Source organism: Camelus bactrianus, chromosome 20 (genome assembly GCF_048773025.1).
Source record: "Camelus bactrianus isolate YW-2024 breed Bactrian camel chromosome 20, ASM4877302v1, whole genome shotgun sequence".
Lineage (NCBI taxonomy): Eukaryota > Metazoa > Chordata > Mammalia > Artiodactyla > Camelidae > Camelus > Camelus bactrianus.
Window position 1 is genome coordinate 20,345,734 of NC_133558.1, and position 23,760 is coordinate 20,369,493.

At 54.7% G+C, this 23,760-nt stretch overlaps 3 protein-coding genes across 5 annotated transcripts; 2 read left to right on the top strand and 1 right to left on the bottom strand.

The window, feature by feature from the left end:
- Nucleotides 1-40: 40 nt before the first annotated feature.
- On the bottom strand, nt 41-2,537 carry DXO (decapping exoribonuclease). 2 transcript variants are annotated; one of them, XR_006727133.2, is made up of 7 exons: nt 2,142-2,537; nt 1,532-1,933; nt 1,122-1,357; nt 814-1,033; nt 573-708; nt 338-458; nt 41-252 (listed from the first exon to the last, which is right to left on the bottom strand). XR_006727133.2 is itself a non-coding variant. In XM_010961466.3 (7 exons), exons 2-7 carry the CDS (start codon nt 1,885-1,887, stop codon nt 102-104), a joined length of 1,194 nt encoding a protein of 397 aa, XP_010959768.1. In that variant the 5' UTR covers nt 1,888-1,933; nt 2,142-2,534; the 3' UTR covers nt 41-101. The 2 variants fall into 2 exon arrangements, 1 of the variants encoding a protein (XP_010959768.1); XM_010961466.3 differs by having other exon boundaries at nt 338-432; nt 2,142-2,534.
- WHR1 (winged helix repair factor 1) lies at nt 2,485-9,155 on the top strand. Of its 2 annotated transcripts, XM_010961470.3 has the most exons (7): nt 2,485-2,765; nt 2,923-3,059; nt 6,881-6,976; nt 7,253-7,392; nt 8,192-8,289; nt 8,401-8,548; nt 8,750-9,155. In XM_010961470.3, the coding sequence occupies exons 1-7, from the start codon at nt 2,666-2,668 to the stop codon at nt 8,793-8,795; spliced, it is 765 nt and encodes a 254-aa protein (XP_010959772.2). In that variant the 5' UTR covers nt 2,485-2,665; the 3' UTR covers nt 8,796-9,155. The 2 variants fall into 2 exon arrangements, with proteins under 2 accessions (XP_010959772.2, XP_010959771.1); XM_010961469.3 differs by lacking the exon at nt 6,881-6,976.
- Nucleotides 9,156-9,746: 591 nt separating this feature from the next.
- Nucleotides 9,747-23,656, top strand: LOC105074038 (complement C4A (Chido/Rodgers blood group)). The gene is made up of 41 exons (XM_010961471.3): nt 9,747-9,902; nt 10,044-10,242; nt 10,444-10,645; nt 10,846-10,916; nt 11,001-11,089; nt 11,284-11,366; nt 11,545-11,641; nt 11,815-11,920; nt 12,036-12,168; nt 12,629-12,744; nt 12,850-13,026; nt 13,143-13,328; nt 13,457-13,642; nt 13,815-13,973; nt 14,221-14,347; nt 14,523-14,597; nt 14,878-15,075; nt 15,166-15,277; nt 15,369-15,439; nt 15,658-15,797; nt 15,906-16,115; nt 16,359-16,410; nt 16,512-16,601; nt 16,750-16,959; nt 17,140-17,215; nt 17,378-17,534; nt 17,635-17,748; nt 17,843-18,014; nt 18,218-18,450; nt 18,527-18,694; nt 19,072-19,131; nt 19,913-20,006; nt 20,084-20,270; nt 20,400-20,490; nt 20,627-20,701; nt 22,090-22,192; nt 22,330-22,419; nt 22,502-22,600; nt 22,758-22,841; nt 23,109-23,241; nt 23,383-23,656. The coding sequence occupies exons 1-41, from the start codon at nt 9,838-9,840 to the stop codon at nt 23,522-23,524; spliced, it is 5,232 nt and encodes a 1,743-aa protein (XP_010959773.2). The 5' UTR covers nt 9,747-9,837; the 3' UTR covers nt 23,525-23,656.
- Nucleotides 23,657-23,760: the final 104 nt, after the last annotated feature.

Below are 23,760 nucleotides of genomic sequence, written 5' to 3' on the forward strand. Positions count from 1 at the left end.
TTGGGCAGGGATGACTCAGCTCAAAAGACACAGCAGGGAGAACCACCTAGAAATATGCCTTTATCTATGCACACAGAAACAGGACCAGCCCCTGAGAAGCATCAGTCCTTTGGGGAGGGTGTCTTGGGGGGTGACAGGAGGTCCTGGGTCATGGCTTCGACATACCATGTAGGCAGAAAGGCATGCGGTGCATCTCGATGTTCAGACACTGTGACTGGGCCACCAGGCTCCCAGGAGAAGAGGTAGACGAGTCTAGGGGGCAGGTGGAGTCATGAGTTGAGGACTGGAGGCTGAGCTTCAGGGACCCAGAGGGGAGGGGCAGAGCTGAAGGCCTCACCTGGGGTCGTCCTGGACAACTGTGTTCTGGGCAAAGCTAAGGAAGGCAGCACAGAAGTTCATGCACACTGAGGGATTCCAGCCATCACGGTCATTCTGGAGTGGGACCAGGAGGCAGAAGACTGGCAGTGAGGGAGAGGGTGGGAAAGGGGGAAGGTGCACTGCAGCCCTGGACACCGGACCTGTGGTCTTGGCTCAGGGGAGTATGGGCAGGAGCTGTGACACCATTGCCTTACCCTGACGTATTCAAACATCTCCATGGTAGGAAAGGTCTTGAGGGAACAGACGAAACCCTCTGGGTTACGGAAACCAGCAATGACATTTGGGACCCCCGGAAGGAATGACTGAGCCCACCATTTCAGGAGCTTGTGTCTGTCAGGAAAGGCAAGGGGTCAGTGGGACTTCTCCAGCCTCATCCAAGTCCCTTTCCCAGCTGTCAGTTCTAGGCTCTTGTCCACCCCACCCCTCATCCTGAACCTGTAGAAGCTCTTCCATTGGCCAGGGCTGTGCATTTCCTTGGAGGTCTTGAGCTCCACATAGCAGGTGGGGGGCTGCATGGATGGGGCCTGGGGGTCTATGCAGTCTACCTCCCCAGAGAAGAGCAGTGGATGGTTCCCCAGGCGGCTGCGTAGCACAGAGCAGAAGGCCACGTTGGTGTTAACCTCCCCAGAGGGGTCTGGGGAGCCTCCGGGTTTGTCTGCATAAGAAGAGAAACAGCAGCAGGGCTGGGGGTTCTCAATCTCTGGGGAAAGGGGAGGGCGTTTCAGAGCCAGGACAACTCTCACCTGCACACATGTACTGCTCGAACTTGTACCCCATGTACATAAGCTCCCGGAGGAGAGGTGGCCGGGTAAGCCTCCGAACCCGGGCAGCCGGCGTCTCTACCTCACTCAGGTACAGTGTCCCCTGGAACCGGGAGGCTGCCAGCTGCCAGCCCTCCTGCCGCTCATATGGTGTTGTCAGCAATTTTGTCAGGTGCCCCCGCCATGTCACTATGGCCCCTGGGCGCCAGTCTGGACTCCTGAAAGGGAGGAATTAGGGGCTGAAGATCTGACACAAGCATTAGTGCAGATGGCTCCCCCAAAGAATAGCCTAAGTTCCTTCTAAGGATTGAGCTAACTCCAGCTTTGGCTCTCCCAGTTTTAGAGGGCAGGTGCAGGTCTCTAGATCTACTTGTGTGCTATGCTTTGCTCACCCCTCCAGCTGGCCTCGGTGCTCCAGGAGCCAGCGTAGCAGGTGGTCCAGCCTCTCTTGGACCTCCTCGTCCCGGGGCTGGTATCGATCTGGGTATCCGTCTCTGAGGTCAAAGTTGGGTCCTTGTCCATTGGTGGGGGGTGGGCTGTAGTAGCGCAAGGCTCGAGCATCTCCATGGTACTGGCGTTGTGCATCCAGGGAGAAGCAGCCCAGTTCAGAAGGGCGCCGGTAGAAAGGAAAGGGTCCAGAGTAGAGGGCAGGGTCTGTGGGCAGCGAGGGTGCTGGGCGGGGGACTTTGTTCCGAGGCTCAGCTACCTCTATTTTTCCAGCTCCTCTCTTGGTCCCTCTGGGCTCCATGAGGTCCTGAGAGGGGCTGGGTAAGTTCCCCTTTTACAGAGGAGGCCTGAGGAAGGGGGACTCCAGGTCAGGACTAAGTGAGACTCTTGATGGCCAGACTCTGGCCTTGAAACAACCAGGCCCCATCTCCTCAAACAGAACCACGGTCAGATGCACATCTCACCTTTTCCCTTGACCTATCTCCCCACCCCCAGGTCATCCAAACGCAGTGAGGTTAGAAAGGATGTTTGGGCTCAGATCAAGGATCTGGTTACCTCAAAGCCCGCCAACCTCGACTTCCACCTTCGCAGAGCTATGACGTCATGGCAGGTACGTCAGATGTGGGAGAGGGATGCCAAGGTGGTTTTCCAGCTTTCGATGACGCAATCATTCAGCGACAGTAGCAGGCAAACTCCTCTGGGGTGGGGGTGGGGGGGTGGTCTGTGCGCTTTACACCAGCAGGTTGATCTCAACGTGGCCACCGGCGCCCCTCCTCACCGCCTGGGCGTCCCCGGACGTGAGTGCGCTCGGACGAAGCCAATCAGCGGCGGCCGTGGAGCCTCGGCCAATGCGGGTGGTGTTGGTATCCGCCTTGGCACCGCCCCTCCCAGCAAGGGCCCGCGATGACAAATCGACGCCTCTTTGGTCACCACGTCGTCTTACTAACACCGGGCTGACAGGTCTCCCAGGAGGGACGCCCAGGGAGCCCGTGCGTCACTGCTCTGCGCCGGAAGACTCTCTTTTCGTGTTCTCTTCTCTCAACAGCTACCTCTTCCCCGGTACAGTAAGATCCCGGGATATGAGCCGGAAGAGGCATCGCCTGGTCCCGGAGCCCTTTGGACTGAAGAGGCGGCGGGAACGAGGGGATGTAGAGGTCGATTCATTGCGGGGCGAATCAGGTAACCATGGCAACCCCGGGGCGAGGCTAAAGACCTCAGCTGGGAGCGGCCTCGCCTCCGGTAACCCTGTATGTTGGGACAGCAGCGCCTCCCAGAGTCGTACCCCCGCTTCCCTTCGCCCCAGTTCTCGTCTCAGTGGCTCGGTCTCTCCGCTCAGGGTCTGCGCGCGCGGCCGTCGCGGAGCTAGTGCGGCTGTTCCCACGAGTCCTGTTTGAGGATGCGCTACCGCCCATCGTGTTGAGGAGCCAGGTCTACAGCCTCGTGCCCGACCGAACTGTGGCTGACCTGCAGCTGGTGAGGGGCGTCAGAGCGACCGACGAAAAGCGCTTACTTGCCTCGAGAGCACTTCCGATGTTCCCTATCACTCACTCAGTCGGTCGGCCCGCTATTCTGCCATTCAGCAAGCGTTGGGTCTTTCTGGGCCAGACATTGTGCCAGGCACTGTGGTGCCAAGGAGAATGCTGCAGACCCTCCAGCAGTAGAGAGCATGCCAAATCATGATGGTGGAAGAGCGAAGCTTTTGGGGAAACTGCCTCACCGGGCATGGTTCGAGCCTACAGCGCTGGGAATGCAGGCAGGCGTCAGATTAGGACAGGCCTTGTACAACAGTGTTGTTTCCATCTTACGTTGAAAGCAATGAGCTGGCAGAGAATGTTAAACAGGAGAGGCAGCGGTGTGTTGCATGGATTGGAGGTAGTGAGATGAGGCAGGGAGATCAACCAGGAAGTTATTGCAGCTGAGGACTGGTGGAGGACTGGTGAAGGCCTGAATGAGGTCAGTGTAGTGGGAGGGAGAGGATGGGTGAGGGTGAGTGATGTGGAGAGTGGGAAGCGGGAGGAATCAAGGAAATTCTGAGATCTTCTGGATGACTGAGTGATTAGAGTAGAAGAATATTGAATTGTTTGTTGGGGGCAGATGATGTGTTTAATTTTGTTCAAGTTGAGTTGGAGGTGCTGCTGGAGCATGGAAAGGCAAATGTGCATTAGACAGCTGGAGAGAATTCAGGGTCAGTGATATAGAGGAATTTGAGCTGTGAGCAGTGGTTCAGTCTCTGGATGTGGGTGAGATCTATAGGAAGTGAGGAGTTTTACAAACTTTAGAAGATAATGAAAGCTATGGCGTTCTTTCTCTAGAAAAACGCATATATGTCCTATATATATGTCATATATATATGTGGTGTATGTATAATTTGGTGGGGAGGGGGTTGTTTCACAGATCCTCTGAGATCAAAGGTTTAACGACCCTAGGTTTGCAGTGAAAGATAACAGAGCCAAATCCCCAATGCTGGGAGATAAAAAACTTAAGGCAGTCTTTCTCAAAGTATGTCTTTAGTTCTACCTGTACCAGAACCACCAGGACTACTTATTCAAAAATACCTGGGATTCACTCTATGCTCATGAATGAAGATTTCTTGGGCAGGACCTGGGAATCTACATTTTTAAGCTGCTGCCCCAGGTAATTCTTACTGGGCCTTAAAATTTGAGATCCACTGATACAAGGGGAAAACAGAGAAAGACAAGTCTGTGAAAGAGGCTGAGAAGGAATTGTCATTAGGAGGAACCCAGGAAGAGGCCTATTGAGAAAGGAGAAATTTTCAAGAAGGTGGAGTAGTTGGCCGTGTTAGCATCTGTGATTCAAGGCAGTGGTATGTGAAGAGGTCAAGTAAAATAATACCCAATTGGATTTAGCAGATAGCAGGTTATTATGACAACCTGTCAGGAAGAAAAGAGGGAAGAAAAGGAAGATGGGGACTTGCTCCAGTCTCTTAAGGAAGCGAGTCAGAACCACTCCTTAGAGTATTTGGTTGTTTTTAACCTCCTGGTGTTAGCCTAAATTTTAGGAAAGCTTTAAAAGTTGCACAACAGAAAATATAAACACAAAATTTAAAAGAATGTTTATAAAGGAAATACCTACTTAACCATCACCCAAGTCAGACTGTAGGACACGGCCACAGCCTGCATATATTGTTCTCTGATCAAAATGCCTTATGTCCCAGGAGGTAACATACCTGACTGGTATGAAAATGTTTCCCTTGATTTTCTTTATACCATCTATGTGTTTATCCATAAACAACATGCTTAGTTTTACCCACTTTTGAACTTGATTATAAACAAAATCATACCGTATGTGTTGGTTTATATCTTGTTTCATTAGATGAATATTTTTGAGATTCATCCAGATTGTTGCATGTAGCTATAGTTAATTTCATTTTCATACACTTCCCTTTTATGAATGTACCCTTTTCTGTCCATTCTGGTGGAAGAAATTATGTTTTCTAGGAATTTGTCAATTTCATCTAAATATTCAAATTTATTGCTGTAAGGTTTATAATCTCATTTTATTGTCTGTAGAATCAGCAGAAAAGATCCTTTTTTCATTTTCTATATTGGTCATCTGTGCTTTTTCTAGGCTCCCCCATCCATTTTTCTCTGTCAGTCTCACCAGGGTTTCCCAGTTTTAATAGTCTTTCAAAGAATTAACTTTTAGCTTTGCTGCTGTCTCTTGTATGCACGTATTCTGTTTCATTCATGTTTCCTCTGTGCTGTTGGGTTTATCTTACTTTTTTTTTTCCCATTAATTTTCATCCTCTATTCTTTTCTAACAGATGGGTGTCAGGCTGTAGTTTCCCCCTAAGTATTGACATATGTCTATGTCAGTACCTATATCTGTATCTACCAAGTTTTAGTATATGTTTTCATCAGCTTCTAATTTCCTTTGTGATTTTTTTTTTCTTTGACTCATTGGGTTGATTAGAAGTGTATAACTTACTTTCTAACCATTTTCTTATTACCTTATTGTTACCAATTTCTGGCTTAAATGATATTGTGACCAGAGAACAGACACGATATTATGATTTTAGTCATTTGAAACTTACTGAGATGTGCTTAGTGCAATATAGTCAGTTTTGCTAAATATTCTATGTATATTTGAAAAGAATATGTATTATTCAGTTATTAATTTCTTAGTAACTAAAATTATTATTGAAATCTTTTATTTTCCCACTGATCACTGTATCGTCTGTTTGTTCTATGAGTTTATGCAAATTGGATTAATGTACTTTTGTGATTGTGGATTTGTTATTGGTACTTCAGATATTTCCCACACCTCATTATTGCTTTTCTTTCTTTCTGGGACTCCAACTAAACATAAAGTGGATCATCTCTTTGTATCCTTTAAGTCTTTTAGCCTCTTGTCTGCATTTTCAGTGTTTTTGACTACCTTTATCATATTCTGGTTGGTTTTTAAAAAATCTGTTTTCCAGATTAATAGCTTTTTATTTAGCCGTGCCTTAATCTACTAAACCCATTCATTGAGTTCTTAATTGCACCTGCTTTATTTTTGAGTTCTAGAATTTCTACTGAGATGTCTTTGAAGTCCATTATGTCAATTTTTATAATTTCGTGCTGAAATTTTCCATCTTGGCTTTTATTTATTTTAGCATTATAAGCATAGTTTTTTAAAAAAAAGCCTGTCTTTGGTAATTTCACTATACCATGTCTTTTTAGGTTTGTTTCTATTGTCTGTTTCTTTTTTGAGTTTTGTTTCCTTGTGCCCAGTTAATTTTGACTATGTGTTGGATGGATTTGCCTAAATCACCAAATGCACTCCGTGTCCCAATTTCTTCTGTGAGCTCTTGTTTTCACGTAGATATTATATTAGTCTGGTAATTCCTTATTACCTTGTGAGCTCTTTAATACTTAAACAATTTTAAAAATAATATTTTATCCAGAATTTTATGTAATTTTCAGCAAGTGAGTTGGTCTTACTATATTCCTGCAAATGGAAGTCCCAGTTTACTTTTGTTTTAAACATTTTCTCCCATATTCCTCCCCACCTTCCCCCACCCAAAATCTAGACTGTTCATTCCTTGAGGGCAGAGCCTGTGTCTTAATTGCTATTTTATCAGACAGATAACTGATGAGGTGAGTGGATGGAAAACTAATTGGAAAATGCTATTTGATAATCACCTGATTCTCTCCCCATAATTTTTCCTTTACTTAGGGAGAAACTCCCCAATGCTCGCAAACAAAATCTCCCTGCCCAGAAGTTTCCAAAGTATAGCAGAGCATCTTACCCTGATACCCTTCTTTTTATTCTCATCTCTCTGGAGATAGAAGGCACTTCAAGAGCAGGGGGAGATCAGAATCATCCAGCTAGGCTTCGACTTGGATGCCCAAGGAATTATCTTCACTGAGGACTACAGGACCAGAGTGCGTGTGACTGTGTTTATGTCACTGAGGCCAGGGGAGGGGGGTGCCGAGAAACTGGGGAATGCACATGTTAAAAAAAAGAGACAATTACCCCACCTCAAATCTTACTGAGAAGGCACGGGGCTCTGGTTAAGTATTAGTATGAGGAGGAGGAGTATGAGAGGGAGAAGGACTTGAGCAGAAGGGAAAACAGAGGAAGAGACATGTTGCCGTGGGTTCTGAGATTGGTGGAGGGTGAAAGTGGGGCCAGACCACATCTCTCACTTCTGGTTCCAGGTCCTCAAGGCTTGTGATGGGCGCCCCTATGCTGGCGCAGTGCAAAAGTTTCTGGCTTCGGTGCTTCCAGCCTGTAGCGACCTTAGCTTCCAGCAGGACCAAATGACACAGACCTTTGGCTTCAGGGACCCAGAAATCACGTGAGACCTGGGGAACCAACAGAATCAGGCATCTGGCCTATCCCTCCCTCCCTCCAGCTCTATCCAGCCTTGTCCCCTTCTTTTTGGTGAACTAAAGTTCAAATAAAATGACCTAACTTTATGTTCCCCCAAGAGAAGAGGCCTGTCTTACCTGGGGCCTTGGAAAGAGCCCTGGAGTAAAATTCAGGAGATCTGAGTGGCTAATCAGATACAAAGGGAGGTCTGACAGGAACCATAAAGGCCTGATGTGAATTGTGCTGAAACCAAGAAACTGGAGGATGGTAGGAGCTCTGATGCCCCGAAAGCATTCACATTCAAAAGAACAGCAACCAAACAAGGGCTAAGTAAGAATATCATTTCAGGAGCCTGTGTCTGGCTCAAGCTCCCTGCTTCGTAACCCATGGTAGACGTGAAAGCATTTTACACTCCTTTTCAGTACAATGTGGGAAGAGCTATGGTAAGGTCTGCGTAGGTAGTGGCAGGAGCCTTGTTTCTCCCCTGGTGGTGGGACTGAGTGCGTTGGGGCATGTAGTCAAGGAGGGCTTCCGAGAGAAGCTGTCTTAGTGAATGTGTAATAGTAACAAAGGAGTTGGGGGAGGGCAGTCAGGGAGGAGAATGGAGCAAGCAAGGGCACGGGGCACTGAGCAGCATGGTGTGAGCAGAGAACTGCCCCAGGTGGGCTTCTCTTATTAAGTCTCCTGTGTGGGTACCCAGGCTTCTGGAGAATTAGTGTCCAAAGATGACCAGGTGAGGAGGAGAGAGGGTTCTTAGAGCCAATGCCTCATTTCTCCCGCCTCAGGCAGCTGGTGAATGCTGGAGTCCTCACTGTCCGAGATGCTGGAAGTTGGTGGTTAGCTGTGCCTGGAGCTGGGAGATTCATCAAGTATTTTGTTAAAGGTAGCCTGTCTGCAGCTAAAGCCCGCAGCCCCTCAAGAATGCCTTTTGGTGACTCCTCAGGCCTCCAGGCCTCACTCACCTTTCCCCTCTCCTGTGCCACCTCTCCTCCAGGGCGCCAGGCTGTCCTTGGCATGGTCCGGAAGGCCAAGTACCGGGAGTTACTCCTTTCGGAGCTCCTAGGCCGGCGGGTACCTGCTGCGGTGAGACTTGGCCTTGCCTACCACGTGCATGACCTCATTGGGGCCCAGCTGGTGGACTGGTGAGTCTCGCCCCCAGTGTCTGACAGATGACGGGTCCATGACCCAAAGGTTGGATTCCCCCCGACTCACTCTTCATTCACTAGTGAAGAAGCCTAGCTCCTCTCTCATTCTCTGGAACCCAGGCACCTCTGTGGCCGAGTTCTGAGTTCCCCCCAGACCCTGGGCCTAGGCATCTGGCTCCAGCCTTGTCTCTCTTGCAGCGTCTCCACCACTTCTGGAACCCTCCTCCGCCTGCCGGAGACGTGAGGATTCTGCTCGTCATGGCAACCTTCCCCAGAGTGGAGAGAGGGGGGCCCAGGAGTGCTGAGATGGGGTCACCTTGGGAAGGCTCGGGAGCCACGATGAGTGTTGGGCTTGCATCCGTGCAAAGGGTCAGATGTGACTGCTGCTGTTTACTTGGGGTTTAGGCAATGCTCCTTTGCCCTTTCACTGAAGTGGAACCAGAAACCGTGCCAAGGCCATGGCCGCTGCCTTTCATGCAGTGAGGTGCCGCTGCTCTGTCTTGAGATGGGAAGGAAGGGTTCCTGGGGAGGCTGGTGAAGGACAGCAGGGTTCTTCCCCTATATGTTGGCTTGAAACTGCCAAATAAAGTACTTCTGCCTGTGATATTTGCTGGATGTCTTTTGTTTAACATGACAGGTGTGTCCAGGTGCCTCATTTGGGGATAGAGGTAAAGCCAAACTTGGGCCTGAGCTTTGCCTCTTGGTTCAGAGAGTAAAAAAGGACACTGAGTTCAATTCCCCTCACGGGGTGGTGAGGGTGCGCCTGATCTCCTAAACCACAGAGTTTCTGTTAAAGCCTACAAAAAGCAAAAACTTCGCGTAGTTGTTTTTGTGGGGGTTATAGCGAGAGGCAGGTGTCTAAGTACCTTGCTTTGTTAAGACCGACAAAGGAGTCAAGTGGCTGCTTGCTGAGCCACATGGGCCCTCGTGCACCCACGTACGTGTATACGTGCTGTACTCGAGCATGTGTATGCTTACACACACCCAGATAGACCCAGTAGCGGGAGGTGCCCAGGAAACTGGGATGAAAGGGGTTAACAGGGAAGGACTGGCTATCTCTCTGCGCTGTGATTTCCTCAGACTCCCTCAGAGACCCAGGTGTCCCGGGTGCCCCCCCCCCAATACTGGGCCTGGGGCCAGTTGCAGTTCTTGGCTGTCACGTGCTTTCCCGACTTAGCTGGGCCAGGGGAGGAGCAAGGTCCAGAGTCAAATATGCTCCAAGCCCGAGGTTGACCAGAAGGGAGCAGGCAGACAGACGGGTCTGATCCCTCTGGGGTGCTCCAGCCATGAGGCTCCTCCTGGGGCTGATCTGGGCATCTGGCTTCTTCGCCTTGTCTCTGCAGAAGCCCAGGTCCTGGAGGCAGGATGCTGGGTGCTTGAGCAGGGCCAGGGTTGGCGAGCGGACAGCAGGCGCAGGGGGACCTGATTCAGGAGCCAGGGGTAGAGGGGCCCTAGTGGAGGCTGGCTGCTGACCCTCGCCTGTTCTTCCCAGGTTGCTCCTGTTTTCTCCTTCTGTGGTTCACCTAGGGGTCCCCCTGTCGGTGGTGGTGCAGCTCCAGGATGCTCCTCCCGGGCAGGTAGTGACAGGATCAGTGTTCCTGAGAAACCCGTCCAACCATCGTCACCTCTGTTCTGCGGAGGTGGATTTCACCCTCAACTCAGAGAAAGACTTCATACTTCTCAGCCTCCCGGTAACTGGCCACGACGCCCTCTTGTTTCTGCCCAGCATCTCCTACTCTGTTCTCCTCTGTCTTCTTGTAAATGTCTTTGTCTTCTCACTGGCCCCTCTCTCCTTCTCCCACCTAGTCATCTTCCCTGTTTCTGTCTCAGTCTCTCTTTTTCCTTCTGCTCTGTCTCTGACCTGCTCCCTCTCCTGTTCCCTTTTGTGACAGATCTCCCTGAAGGATGCAAAGGACTGTGGCCTCCATCTCCTCCGCAGAGCCCCCGAGGTGCAGCTGGTGGTCCAGTCGTCATGGCTGAAGAACTATCTGTCCAAGCAGACTGACAGGCAGGGTGTCAACCTGTTCTTCTCCTCTCGCCGGGGCCACCTCTTTCTGCAGACTGACCAGCCCGTTTATAACCCTGGCCAGCGCGGTGAGTCTCGGCCCTGGGGCCTCCACCTTTCACTCCTTCCCAGCCCCCTGAGTGAGAGCACCGGGAAGGTGCCCCACAGGAAGGCTGCTTTGCAAATCTTTGTTCTCCTCCTCATCACTCCCTGGAAGGGGTGGGGGGCCCAGGGCCCACCCTCCGTTGGCACATGGCGTCCCGCTCACCTCCTCGCCCTCCATTTCCAGTTCGGTACCGAGTCTTTGCTCTGGATCAAAAGATGCGCCCATCCACTGATACCCTCACAGTCATGGTGGAGGTGAGTTCCCTACCTCTGACCTTCCTGACTGGCCAGGGCTGCTGCTCTGCCCTTCCATCGTGACGACTTCTACCCCCATTGCAGAACTCTTGTGGCCTCCACGTGCGGAAGAAGGAGGTGTATGCTCCCACCTCCATCTTCCAGGATGACTTTGTGATCCCAGACATCTCAGAGTAAGTGCTCCCCACCTAGGGCTTGCCCCCACCTACGCGCTGTTCCCTTGGCTTTCCACCTCCAGCACTTAGCCATCCCAAGCTCCCATCAGCCCCTGGTTCACCCCTGAGGTCCTCTTCCTAGGGAGCCAGGCCACTGGCTCTCCATGGGCCTCTTGTACACATGGGCTGAGTCTCTCCCTTGTTGTCCTCAGGCCAGGGACTTGGAAGATCTCAGCCCGATTCTCAGATAGCCTGGATTCCAACAGCAGCACCCAGTTTGAGGTGAAGAAATATGGTGAGAGCTGGAGACTCCAGGGACAAGCAGCTCCTTTCCTGCAGGGAATAAGGGGTGGGAGGAGAGAGGGTGGGGGCAAGGCAGGGGCAGGGAGATGTGGCTGCCACAGCGCAGAGGGGCAGGGAATCTTTAAAGGGCCCTTTCACAAGAGTCTGACCCTCCCTTTGCCCTGGGTCAGTCCTTCCCAACTTTGAGGTGAAGATCATTCCTGAAAAGCCCTACATCCTGACAGCGCCTGGCTTTCTCAGTGAAATCCAAGTAGACATCCAGGCCAGGTAACTGCCCCCAACCCCCAGGCTGGGCCCTGCTCCCAGGGCTCCGCATTCAGTGTGAACATGCCATGGAACCCCACTCCCCTCTCTTGCCCCAGCCCTCCTCCCTCCCAGACCATTCCATTCTTTCCTCCGGCCCTTAGCCCACCCTCTTCCGAATCTCTCTGCCACGGCAGGTACATCTATGGGAAGCCAGTGCAGGGGGTGGCATATGTGCGCTTTGGGCTCCTGGGAGAGGACGGTGAAAAGACTTTCCTTCGGGGGCTGGAGCATCAGAGCAAGGTAGGAAGGAGGGAGGGGATGCATGCGGTAGGTGAGGAGAGGGAGGGAGGGTGAGGATGTGAGGCTGAAGACTCAAGGTCTCTTCTCATCCCATGTCCTGTCTTCTTTGCCCCAGCTGATAGATGGCCAGTGTCGCATTTCCCTCTCAAAGGCTGAGGTTCAGGGTGCGCTGGAGAAGCTGAGTATTAATATTAATGACCTCCCAGGGCAGCGCCTCTATGTGGCAGCCTCCATCATTGAGTCACCAGGTGAGTGGCTTCCCCTGGTTATAAGCCCAGACCCTCGCCTCTGACCTCTGAGCTGACCCTCTGTTCTCCAGCATTGACACCGCCTTCTTCCCCTCATCTGGGACCCAAAGCCAGGAAAGACCCAGGAGACTATCTCTCTCCAACTGCATTTCTGGGTGGTTTCTGGGGAAGGGGTACCTTCCTCCCATCTCAATTTATTTTTTTTTTTTACCCAAACATCCATCCATCCACCCATCCATCCAATCATCCATCCATCCATCCATCAGACACATGTTACATACCATCTGTGTGCTGGGCCCTGTGTTGGCCTCGGCAAACGTAGAGACCAACAGGAGGTGGCCTGTCCCCTGAAGTGTTCAGTCTTGTGGGTGGGAAACACTCGAGCAGCCTCCCGCTGGCTCTTCTTCCCCTGTCTTCTTGGGTCTCTGTCCTCCACCTCCCTCCACCCTGTGTCTTGCAGGAGGGGAGATGGAGGAGGCAGAGCTCACATCCTGGCGTTTTGTGTCATCTCCCTTCTCCTTGGATCTGAGCAAAACCAAGCGACACCTTGTGCCTGGGGCCCCCTTTCTGCTCCAGGTTTCTTCTGGAAGGGGGAGGATGGGCGGTGGAGGGAGGGGGTGGTCAGGAGGACACAGGGTCTCACTGCCCACTCTTTCCCCTGCCCCTCCCGCACCTACCTAGGCCCTGGTCCGCAACATATCAGGCTCCCCAGCCCTTGGCATTCCCGTCAAAGTTTCTGCCAAGTTGTCTTCTGGATCTTCTTCTAAAAACCAGGACTTTCAACAAAACACCGACAGGAGCGGCCAAGTCATTGTTCCCATTGCTGTCTCCCCAACCACCTCAGAAGTGCAGCTCTTGGTAGGACTCCTCCTCATGGGAGAGGGAGGAGAAGGAGAGAGGGTTCCCGAGCTGAGAGGAGATGTTGGGTACCTGAGTCTTTGCCACTGACCCTGCCACCCTGGCCCCCTCTTCAGGTGTCTGCAGGCTCCACCCACCCCATCACAGGCAGGCTCACCGTGAGAGCCCCTTCGTCACGAAGCTCCGGGTTTCTGTCCATTGAGCAGCTGAATCCTCAACCCCCTAAAGTCGGGGACACCATTAACCTAAACCTGCGAGCCGTGGGCATCAGTGGGAACAGCTTCTCTCATTTCTACTACATGGTGTGCATGCGCTGGGTTGTAGCAGAGGATGGGTGCAGGAGGGTCTCAGGCAGGAAAGGACCCTTGGGGTCGGGTAGCAGTTTCAGGGCTGAGGATGTGCAGTGAAGAAGACCCCACTCTTGCCCCAGATCCTGTCCCAGGGCCAGATCGTGTCTGTGCATCGAGAGCCCAGGAGGACACTGACCTCCGTCTCCGTATTTGTGGACCATCACCTGGCACCCTCCTTCCACCTGGTGGCCTTCTACTATCATGGGGGCCTCCCAGTGGCCAATTCCCTGCGAGTGGACGTTCAGGCTGGGGACTGTGAGGGCAAGGTAACTGGCATTGGGAGAGACAGCATGCATGTGTGTATTGGGGGGAGGTTAAGAGAGAAAGAAGACAGGGTGATTGCAAACAAGGTGTGGGTCTAGTTTGGGGTGCACTGGGGAAGCACATGACTGAAATCTCTCTCTACTCTGACTGCCCTCTACCTCCTGCCTCTGCCAGCTGGAGCTGAACGTGGATGGTAGCAAGGAATACCGTCCTGGGGATACTATAAAGCTCCACCTGCAGACAGATTCTCCAGCCCTGGTGGCACTGGGAGCTGTGGACATGGCTCTGTATGCTGTGGGCGGCAAGTCCCAGAAACCCCTTGACATGGTCAAGGTTTGTCAAGCCCCTCTCCCTCATCCTCCATCCCCTCCATCCTCATTCTCCTGCCGCTTTGAGCCCTGGGCCCAGCCCCTAGATCTCACTCATGGCTCCTCCCAGTCTTCCCGCAGGCCTTGGCCCCTGTGGACTCTATCCCCCTCTTTCGGATTTGTCCATACCCTGCCTTCTCACCTGGAGCTGAGTGGCCGACGTGTCCCACAGCCACACCTGTCTCTGCAACATCTCTGCCTTTTCTCACCAGGTCTTCGAAGCTATGAACAGCTATGACCTTGGCTGTGGTCCTGGGGGTGGGGACAGTGCCCTTCAGGTGTTTGAGGCAGCTGGTCTGGCCTTTTCTGATGGAGACCAATTGACCTCTACCAGAAAGAGTGAGCACAGAGGAGGAGGGGACGTGGGTGGTGGGAAGATGGGGAGGAAGTGGGGCTGGAGGGGGTAAGACAGGAAGAGGAGGGGTGAGAAGGGCTGGGCTGGGAGAGGGAGCAAGGAGAGAGGGTGGGAGGCCACATAACCCCCACGGCTGGCTGCAGTCCTTCTCTCTACCAGGTCTGAGCTGTCCCAAGGAGACAAAAACCCGGAAAAAGAGAAACGTGAACTTCCAAAAGGCAATTCAGGAGAAGCGTGAGTTGTGGGTGCCTGTGAAACCCTCTACTTGGGCCCCAGGATCAGGGTGGGGTTTGGCCTGTCGGCTCCTTGGCTTCTGGGCAAGCCAGTACCTGGTGCTCAGGGCCAGAGACCCAAGTCCCAAGGTTGAAGGTGAGCAGGCGGGAGGCACTCTCCTTCGGCCTCTCTGGAGTTCCTGGTCCCTCAGGGTGAGTCCTTGTGCATCTTGAGGTCAGGCTGGGAGATGAGGCATGTGTCCTTTTTGTTCCCTCCTGCTCACCCTCATCTGGCCCCACAGTGGGCCAGTACGCTTCCCCCATGGCCAAGCGCTGCTGCCAGGATGGGCTGACGCGACTGCCCATGGCGCGCACCTGTGAGCAGCGGGTGGCTCGTGTGAAGCAGCCGGACTGCCGGGAGCCCTTCCTGTCCTGCTGCCAGTTTGCTGAGGGCCTGCGCAAGAAGCTCCAGTCCAAGGACCAGGCGGGCCTTGCCCGAGGTGAGGGGCTGGATAGGGCCAGAGGACTGGCAGGGGCAGCTGGAGGGGCAGAACAGCCCCTCCTCATTGCCCTCCACTGTGGTCCCCCAGCCATGGAGATCCTGCAGGAGGAGGAACTGATCGATGAAGATGACATCCCCGTGCGCAGCTTCTTCCCTGAGAACTGGCTCTGGAGAGTGGAGACAGTAGACCGCTCCTTCCAGTGAGAGCGTGTGGTGGGCCTGGCCTTGTCTCTGGGAGGTGTCTGGGATCAGCCCGGGGCGTGACAGAGTGTGTCATCTTTCCCACTGCAGATTGGCACGGCCGCTCCCTGACTCTCTGACCACGTGGGAGATCCATGGCGTGAGCCTGTCTAAAAGCACAGGTGCAGTCACCCTGTGGGGGCCTATGGCCTTCCTCTGCCATGCCACCTTGACAAGGCTCCCTTTGCTCTTGGTATGGGATGGTGGGGCAGAGACACGAAGTCGGCACGCCATGCACCAGGCCCGAGAAGCCAGAGAGTAGGGACAGGACGGGGTGGAGCTAGGACCCCGATGCTGTGATGCCCCCAGGCCTCTCATATCTGCCCCCTCCATCCATCAGGCTTGTGTGTGGCTACTCCTGCCCGGGTCCGAGTATTCCGGGAATTCCACCTGCACCTCCGCCTGCCTGTCTCTGTTCGCCGCTTTGAGCAGCTTGAACTGCGGCCTGTCCTCTACAACTATCTGGATGCAGATATGACCGTGAGGCCCCTTGGGAGCCTGAGCGTTCGGAGGTAGGGGGTAGGCAGGTGAGGGGTGGGGAGCCTAACTGGGCTGGGGCTCTGGCCCTCCCCATCTTTCTGTCCCCAGGTGAGCGTCCACGTGTCCCCAGTGGAGGGGCTGTGCCTGGCTGGGGGCGGAGGGCTAGCCCAGCAGGTGCTGGTGCCTGCGGGCTCTGCCCGGCCCGTGGGCTTCTCTGTGGTACCCACAGCGGCTGCAGCTGTGCCCGTTAAGGTGGTGGCCCGAGGATCCTTGGAGTTCCCTGTGGGGGATGCAGTATCTAAGGTTCTACAAATTGAGGTGAATGGAACACCCCTGAATCTTAGGTCCCCAGGCTCCCAGAATTAACCCCCACAACCCTGAGCCCCTCTCTACTGGCCAGACCAGAGACCCAAATCCGATGCTCTGGTCTGTTTGCGTCTTCTATAATTCTGATCCGACTCTGCCCCTGAAGTTCAAACTCCAAGTCCTGAGGAGTCTGCATTGGGAGGGGCAGGCTGTGGTCCTGTGTGATCTCTCACAGCTGTGTTTCCCCTGAGACAGAAGGAAGGGGCCATTCACAGGGAGGAGATGGTCTATGAACTCAACCCCCTGGGTGAGTGACCCCCACCCCCAGCCATCAGTGTCCTAAGAGGGTTGTAGGTGGCAGGGGATGTAGACAGCAGGACAGATTACCAACTTCTGTCATCTCCCCAGACCCCCGAGGCCGGACCTTGGAAATTCCTGGCAACTCTGATCCCAATATTATCCCTGATTCAGATTTCAGGAGCTTTGTCAGGGTCACAGGTGAGAGTGTCCTCCCGTCCCTTCCCAGTGGCCCCCCCTTGGAGTCATGTGAAACCTATAGACCTGTTTGATCCCATGACACCATGATCCTCTGACCCTGGGTCCCCCGACCTGCTCTCTGATCCTTAACCCTTTCCCTCCCCTATAGCCTCAGATGCATTGGACACTTTGGGCTCTGAGGGGGCCTTGTCACCAGGAGGCCTGGCCTCCCTCCTGAGGCTTCCCCAGGGCTGCGGGGAACAAACCATGGTCCTCTTGGCTCCAACATTGGCTGCTTCCCGCTACCTGGACAAGACAGAGCAGTGGAGCAAGTTGCCCCCTGAGACCAAGGACCGCGCTGTGGACCTGATCCAGAAAGGTTCTGGGCGCAGTAGCAAGCAGGAACTGGGGCCAGGAGAGGGCAATTAATGGAGGCTAGGCAGCCCAGGTGGCTGGAAGGGGGAAGAGAGAGGGTGCCCAATGGAAATGGGGAGCACGGCATCGGGCACAAATAGTGGGAGAGTCAGTGTCACCTCAGTAGCCACCTCTTCTCTCCAAGGCTACACGCGGATCCAGGAGTTTCGGAAAACAGATGGTTCCTATGGGGCTTGGTTAAAACGGGACAGCAGCACCTGGTGAGGTTGGGAGAGAGGTTCTGGGTTTCCGAAAGGGTCCGGGGCTGGTGGGGGCAGAGCCAGGTACAGTGGGAGGGTAAATTACCAGGTGCCTGGGGGAGTGGGGCCATGTCCCCTGTAGAAACCAGTCTCTATCCCCAGCCATTCCTTTCTCCCCTCTAGGCTCACAGCCTTTGTGCTGAAGGTACTAAGTTTGGCCCAGGAACAGGTGGGCGGCTCACCTGAAAAGCTGCAGGAGACAGCCGAGTGGCTGCTGTCGCAGCAGCAGGATGACGGGTCATTCCAGGACCCCTGTCCAGTTATCCACAGGGAAATGCAGGTGTGGGGCTGGGAGGCTGGGCCAAGGAGCACAGGTGGGAAGAGCCTCCCAGCTCCTGACCCTCCTGGTTGACGTCTTCTCTTCCCCCCACTTCAACTAGGGGGGCTTAGTGGGAAACGATGAGACCGTGGCGCTCACAGCCTTTGTGGTCATCGCCCTTCAGCATGGGCTGGCTGTCTTCCAGGACAGGAATTCAGAGCAGTGGAGGAGAGTGGTAAGACACCCGTGCGTCTGCCCTTCGCGGGTCTCCTTTCTCCTCAGGAACCCAGGTGTCCAGCCCCGAGACCTTCCTCCCCACTTTCTTCTAGGAAAACTCCATCTCCAGAGCAAACACATTCTTGGGAGCAAAAGTAAGTAGTGGGCTCCTGGGCACCCACGCAGCCGCCATCTCAGCCTACGCCCTGTCGCTGACCAAGGCCCCTGAGGACCTGCGGGATGTTGCCCACAACAACCTCATGGCCATGGCCCAGGAGACTGGTGGTGAGGGAGCCTGGGGCTCGGGGGACCTTGGGAACCTTGAGTGTGCCCACAGGGGGAAATTGAATGAAGGAAGGCCCCCAGATGGAATCAGGGCACGAGCAGGGATGACTGGGGTAGAATCAGGAGAGGCTGACAGGGAGCGTCAACAGCCAGGCAACTAGCATCCTCCCCCTGTTCACCTGTGGTTCTCCTTTCACTCCCAGATAACCTGTACTGGGGCTCAGTCATCAATTCTCACAGCAACCTCCTGTCACCCACCCTGGCTCCTCGCAGCCCAGCAGACCCCATGCCCCAGGCCCCAGCCCTGTGGATTGAAACCACAGCCTATGGCCTGCTGCACCTGCTGCTTCGGGAGGGCAAGGCTGAGATGGCCGACCATGCTGCGTCCTGGCTGACCCGCCAGGGCAGCTTCCGAGGGGGATTCCGCAGCACCCAGGTAGAGGCTGCCCTGGGGCTCTGAGGGATGGGTGGTTCTGAGACCAAGTGCCTGAGTCCTGGCCCAACATCCCCAGGACACGGTGATCGCCCTGGATGCCCTGTCTGCATACTGGATCGCTTCCCACACCCCTGAGGAGCAGGGGCTCAATGTGACTCTCAGCTCCATGGGCCGCAGTGGGTTCAAGTCCCACACGTTGCAGCTGACCAACCACCAAGTTCAGGGACTGGAGGAGGAGCTGCAGGTGAACCCTTCCCTCACCTGGGTTTCCAGGACACCTGGGCCTACCTCAGCCAGGCCAGAAGCCATCCCTGGGCCCCGCCCCCATAGAATCCCCAGGGCACCTCTTTCTGATATCTTTGCTGGAAGTCTTACTGGCTGTGTGAACTTGAGAAAGTCACCAAGCCTCTGCGCTTCCTTTTTCTCGTCTGAAAATGATGCATGCAAAGTCTACCCCACAGGGGTTTTAGGAGGCGGCAGTGAGAGAATGCATGTGAAAGTGGAAACTTTGTGGAAATGTGAGATGGGGAGCAGAGGTGGGGTCGTTTTTCGGGAGGAGGTAAATTAGAGCAACAAACAGTGTGCCCTCTGACATCTCTTTCCCTTTTTTGTTTCTGAAAGTTTTCCTTGGGCAGCAAGATTAATGTGCAGGTGGGAGGAAACAGCAAAGGAACCTTGAAGGTGAGAGCTGGCTGGATGCCTGGAGCCAGCAGGATGAAGCTGGGGTCTTGAGTGGGAGACCTGTGGGCACGCCAGGGCTGGCATCCCCTGTGCTCTACCCTGGGCACTTCCCCACTACTCTGGTCTCCACTCTTTCTGGGCACCTGTTGTTCCCTTTACCCCCTCGGTGCTGATGCTCCAACACCTGGCACCTCAGTCCCAGCCTCCCTCCTGAGCTCCGGGTCCTTGTATCCCACAGCACCTTAGACATGGTTGTGCCCTAAGCCCCTTCTTCCTCCTGCATCCCCTTGTCTGGTTGATGGTGTCCCTTCCCTGCAGGAGCCTGGCTGTCACCCCAGGGGCCATCTTAGTGCCCCTACTTCCCGAGCCCCTCATGACCCCAGTACCTCCTCCTCTGCTCCTACCCTAGCCCTGCCCACCCTCCCCAGACAGATCCACCCACCTGCACTGATCTCCTTGCCTTGAATGTGCTTCCCCTGCTTCTTGTCCCCCCTGACAAATTCATTGTCCTCCTTCAAGCCTCAGCTGGAAGCCTTTCCTGAACTTTCCATTCCAACCTCTTCTGTGCACTGTGTAGAATACTCGCCCCCAGGCCTGGTCCTTGATTCCCACTCTCTCACCGTCTAACCCAACACCTGGGCCCATTCCCGGACTGGTCCGGGAAGGGGGTGAGAAGGGGCTGAAGGCCTCGGACTCCTTAGCTCAGGGAGGCCCCTTTGGTGTGGCTCTGGAGAGAGCTCTGTGGCCCCAAATGTCCTCTCTCCACCCCTTGCTGAGCCAGGTGCTTCGTACCTACAATGTCCTGAGCATGAAGAACACGACCTGCCAGGATCTTCAGATTGAAGTGACAGTCGTTGGCCACGTCGAGTACACGAGTGAGTGTTGAGGTCAGAGGCGGTGGATCCCTGAGAGGCTGGTGCCAGGACTGAGCCACGATGCTGTCCCCATGCAGTGGAGGCAAATGAAGACTACAAGGACTATGAGTATGAGGACCTGCCAGCCAGGGATGACCCAGCGGCCCATTCCCAGCCCGTGATGCCCCTGCAGCTGTTTGACGGACGGAGGAACCGCCGCAGGAGGGAGGCACCCAAGGTGGCCGAGGAACAGGAATCTAGGGTGCAGTACACCGTGTGCATCTGGTGAGCTCTGGGAGTGGCCTGGGGCGCGTGGGGCACTGCTGGGCGGGGAGAGGGCAGGACCGAGGTTGGGCCAGGTGACTGCAACCTGGCACGGTTGGGACCCAGACAACAGGGTGCATCTCTCCACAGGCGGAATGGCAAGGTGGGGCTGTCGGGCATGGCCATTGCGGACATCACCCTCCTGAGTGGATTCTATGCCCTGCGGGCCGACCTGGAGAAGGTGTGGCCAGCTGCCCAGAGGGGCCCCTTGTGCCCTTGGGAGCCCTGCTCTATCCCCACAAGGCCCCCAGCTGCTGAGCCCGGTCATGCGCAGGGCCCAGGACTGCCTCCCTGTGACCGGCTCCCCTTCCCCACAGCTGACCTCCCTCTCTGACCAGTACGTGAGTCACTTTGAGACCACGGGGCCCCACGTCCTGCTGTACTTCGACTCGGTGAGCAGGGAGGATGACGGGAGGCACGCATGGCACTGGGTTTCCTGAGCTGGTGCTGAGGTTTCCCAGGAAGCAGCTGTACCTGCGGCTAGTGCTCTTAGAGAGAACTTGTGATGTGAGCAGGGAGACGGCGCAAGAGTGCCCCGGGGCAGTTAGGGGGGCACCGGGTAGGGGGGCCGGTGCCTGCCCGCGGGCAGGGCCAGTGCCAGTCAGCAGGGAAGAGCTTGAGAGTGAGCCTCTCGTAAAGCTGAATTCATTCAGTTTGAGGAGCTACTTTTGTTTTGTTCTCTTGTTGACCTTCCCGTTTTTTTTTTTTTTTTAATATGAAAGTATATTTTGATTTTTAAAATGATAATGGTCCTAGATGAGTTGTTTTTGTTTTTTCGTGGCCTTATTTGGCTAAAACAGAGAGTTATCAACCCTCTGATGGCCCTCCAAAAATGGTTTTTGAACATTTTCTCTAACCTCTTGGAGAAAATGTGAAAAAGGCATGTTAACACTTAGCCAGGTGTTTGTGGATCAGGGAAGACCCTCCCTGCCCAGTGCATGCAGAGGGCACAGACCCTGTTAGCTTGAGAAGCCAGGCAGAGGAGTCTGGTTGAACACAGTGGAAAATGAGGAACCAGGAAGATTTCAAGGCAGGGAGCTAACTGCAGCTTAGGATGGAGACTAGCAGGGTACCAGGCTGGACTGGACTGGTGTGGGCATGAGAAGAAGTTTCTGGGCCTGAATATGTGTGGTGGGGTCACAGGGGCCGGGCAGAGTGGCAGCACCTGCCCTTAGGTTGCGGCAGACTAAGGGAGGCCTTAGTTGTATCAGTGCCCAAGTGAGGCTGTCAAGAGGATAAGTGGGTGGGAGAATGGGGGAGGGGGCAGGCTGAGTGAATTTGGAGAATTTAATACAGCCTGTAAAAATCTTAATGCAAGAAGAAGGCTGAATGTTTGGTTCGGGAATCACCAGCCTGGGAAATTTTGGGGAGAACCAGGGAGCCATGTGACCTCCACGGGGGAGCGCAGAGGAGGGGAAGGCCAGCGGCTGAGACTGTGCCTCTGGGAGGGCAGAGGAGGAGGGAATGTCAGGAATGATCAGATCAGAAGCTGGGTGGTCGGGAAGCTAACCCTGAGCTTAGGAGAATGTGTCCATGATGTGAGACCCTGCAGAGGGGCCCGGGGCACTGGGGACTGGGATAAGAGCACCATGCAGGCAGTGAAGTCAGCAGAGACCTTGGGGAGCAGCTTTTAGAAATCCGGAGGCTGGAAGGTAACCAAGTGTGAAGGACACTGGAGCTGAGATAACAGGAACCAAACAGAGACAGGCCAAGGAAACACATCACAGCAGCCTGTGGGGCCCTGACCTCTCCTCCTCCCCACCTTCCCCTACAACGCCAGGTCCCCACCTCCCGGGAGTGTGTGGGCTTTGGAGCTGTGCAGGAGGTGCCCGTGGGGCTGGTACAGCCGGCCAGCGCCGTCCTATATGACTACTACAACCCCGGTGAGCACTTCGGCAACACTCGGGAGGTTTGGAATAGGTGGCGGTGAAGGGTGACAGGGGAGTCCTGTGGCTCCATGGGACCGGGAGGCAGAGAAGGGGGCATGCACCCTAACTCTCCCCTCTGTGCTCTTCTCCAGAGCACAAATGTTCTGTGTTTTACGGGGCACCAACTAAGAGCAAACTCTTGTCCACGTTGTGCTCTGCCGATGTCTGCCAGTGTGCTGAGGGTGAGACCCAGGGCCTGGGGGCCGGGGTGGGAAGACGGTATGGTTGGGGTCGACACTCTCTCATCTGGGCCCCTGATTTCAGGGAAGTGCCCTCGACAGCGCCGGGCCCTGGAGCGGGGGCTGCAGGAGGTAGATGGTTACAGGATGAAGTTTGCCTGCTACTTTCCCCGCGTGGAGTATGGTCAGTCTTCCTGCCCCGGCCCCAGGCCCAGCCCTGGCCCAGGCCCATCCTAAGGGTCTCTCTGATTGTGCCTGCTCCTCTCAGGCCCCCGGGCAGCCTTTCTGCTCTGCACTGAGGGCAACTAACCTCCCCTCCCTTCTCCTGAACTCCCTCGTAGGCTTCCAGGTTAAGGTTCTCCGAGAAGATGGCAGAGCTGCTTTCCGCCTCTTTGAGATCAGCATCATCCAAGTCCTGCACTTCAGTAAGAAGGGGATGGATAAGTGGGCAGGGCTGTGGGGATACAGGGGAGCTTTGGGGCCTGGCCGCTTGGAATAGTGAAATTTCAGCCAAATCTGAGCTCAGATCACCTCAGCCTCTTAGAAGCTCTGGGCTTGTCCATAAATAGAAAAGCAGTCACACTTCCTTGCTGGGAGTGGTGGGTCAGATGAGAGGCTTGACAAAGAGGCAAAGCCCCTGTCCCGCACCTTCTCCTCCCCCGTGACAATGCTTGTGGATGTGATCCCCTCAGCCAAGGATGCCAAGGCCAAGGCTGGTCAGACCCGAAACTTCCTGGTTCGAGCCTCTTGCCGCCTTCGTTTGGAACCTGGGAAAGAATATTTGATCATGGGTCTGGACGGGAGCACCTATGACCTCAAGGGAGAGTGAGTTCTCTGGGCCCCTTGGTCTCTTGCTCTCCTCATACCTCACGCCGAACCCGTGCCCCCTCTGAAGCGAGGTGCCTCTCATGCTCTGCCGCCTGAGCATTGCCCTGCCCCCTACTGACTGCCCCTTTGCCCCTACAGCCCCCAGTACCTGCTGGACTCGAACAGCTGGATCGAGGAGATGCCCTCAGAGCGCCTGTGCCGGAGCAGCCGCCAACGGGCAGCCTGTGCCCAGCTCAACGACTTCATCAATGAGTACAGCACCCAGGGCTGCCAGGTGTAGCGGCTGCCCTCCCGCCTGCCCCGGGAGGAGCCTGAGCCAGGGAAAGCTCACGCCTGGATGGGTGCTGTGCCCAGTCCCCTGAACATAGCCCCAGGCAGGACCGGGGACTCAATAAAGGCCTTTGGCAGCAAAGTGTCAGTGTGCCTCTCCAGGGCTGGGACCAGTGTCCCCACCGCCCCTTCCAGGTTTGGGGGGCCCAGGCCGGGGGTTGCATAATCTTAGGCTGTCAGAGCTGA

Excerpts from the sequence above, each read along its gene's own strand:
- DXO (XM_010961466.3), bottom strand. The coding sequence starts at position 1,887 with ATGGAGCCCAGAGGGACCAAGAGAGGAGCTGGAAAAATAGAGGTAGCT. Across the intron at positions 1,034-1,121 it reads CGAGCAGTACATGTGTGCAG|ACAAACCCGGAGGCTCCCCA; the intron begins GTGAGAGTTGTC and ends CTTCTTATGCAG. Across the intron at positions 253-337 it reads GTTGTCCAGGACGACCCCAG|ACTCGTCTACCTCTTCTCCT; the intron begins GTGAGGCCTTCA and ends CCTGCCCCCTAG.
- LOC105074038 (XM_010961471.3), top strand. The coding sequence starts at position 9,838 with ATGAGGCTCCTCCTGGGGCTGATCTGGGCATCTGGCTTCTTCGCCTTG. Across the intron at positions 17,749-17,842 it reads CAGAGCAGTGGAGGAGAGTG|GAAAACTCCATCTCCAGAGC; the intron begins GTAAGACACCCG and ends ACTTTCTTCTAG. Across the intron at positions 18,451-18,526 it reads GGGGATTCCGCAGCACCCAG|GACACGGTGATCGCCCTGGA; the intron begins GTAGAGGCTGCC and ends CAACATCCCCAG.
- WHR1 (XM_010961470.3), top strand. The coding sequence starts at position 2,666 with ATGAGCCGGAAGAGGCATCGCCTGGTCCCGGAGCCCTTTGGACTGAAG. Across the intron at positions 7,393-8,191 it reads TTCAGGGACCCAGAAATCAC|GCAGCTGGTGAATGCTGGAG; the intron begins GTGAGACCTGGG and ends CTCCCGCCTCAG. Across the intron at positions 8,549-8,749 it reads GGGGCCCAGCTGGTGGACTG|CGTCTCCACCACTTCTGGAA; the intron begins GTGAGTCTCGCC and ends TCTCTCTTGCAG.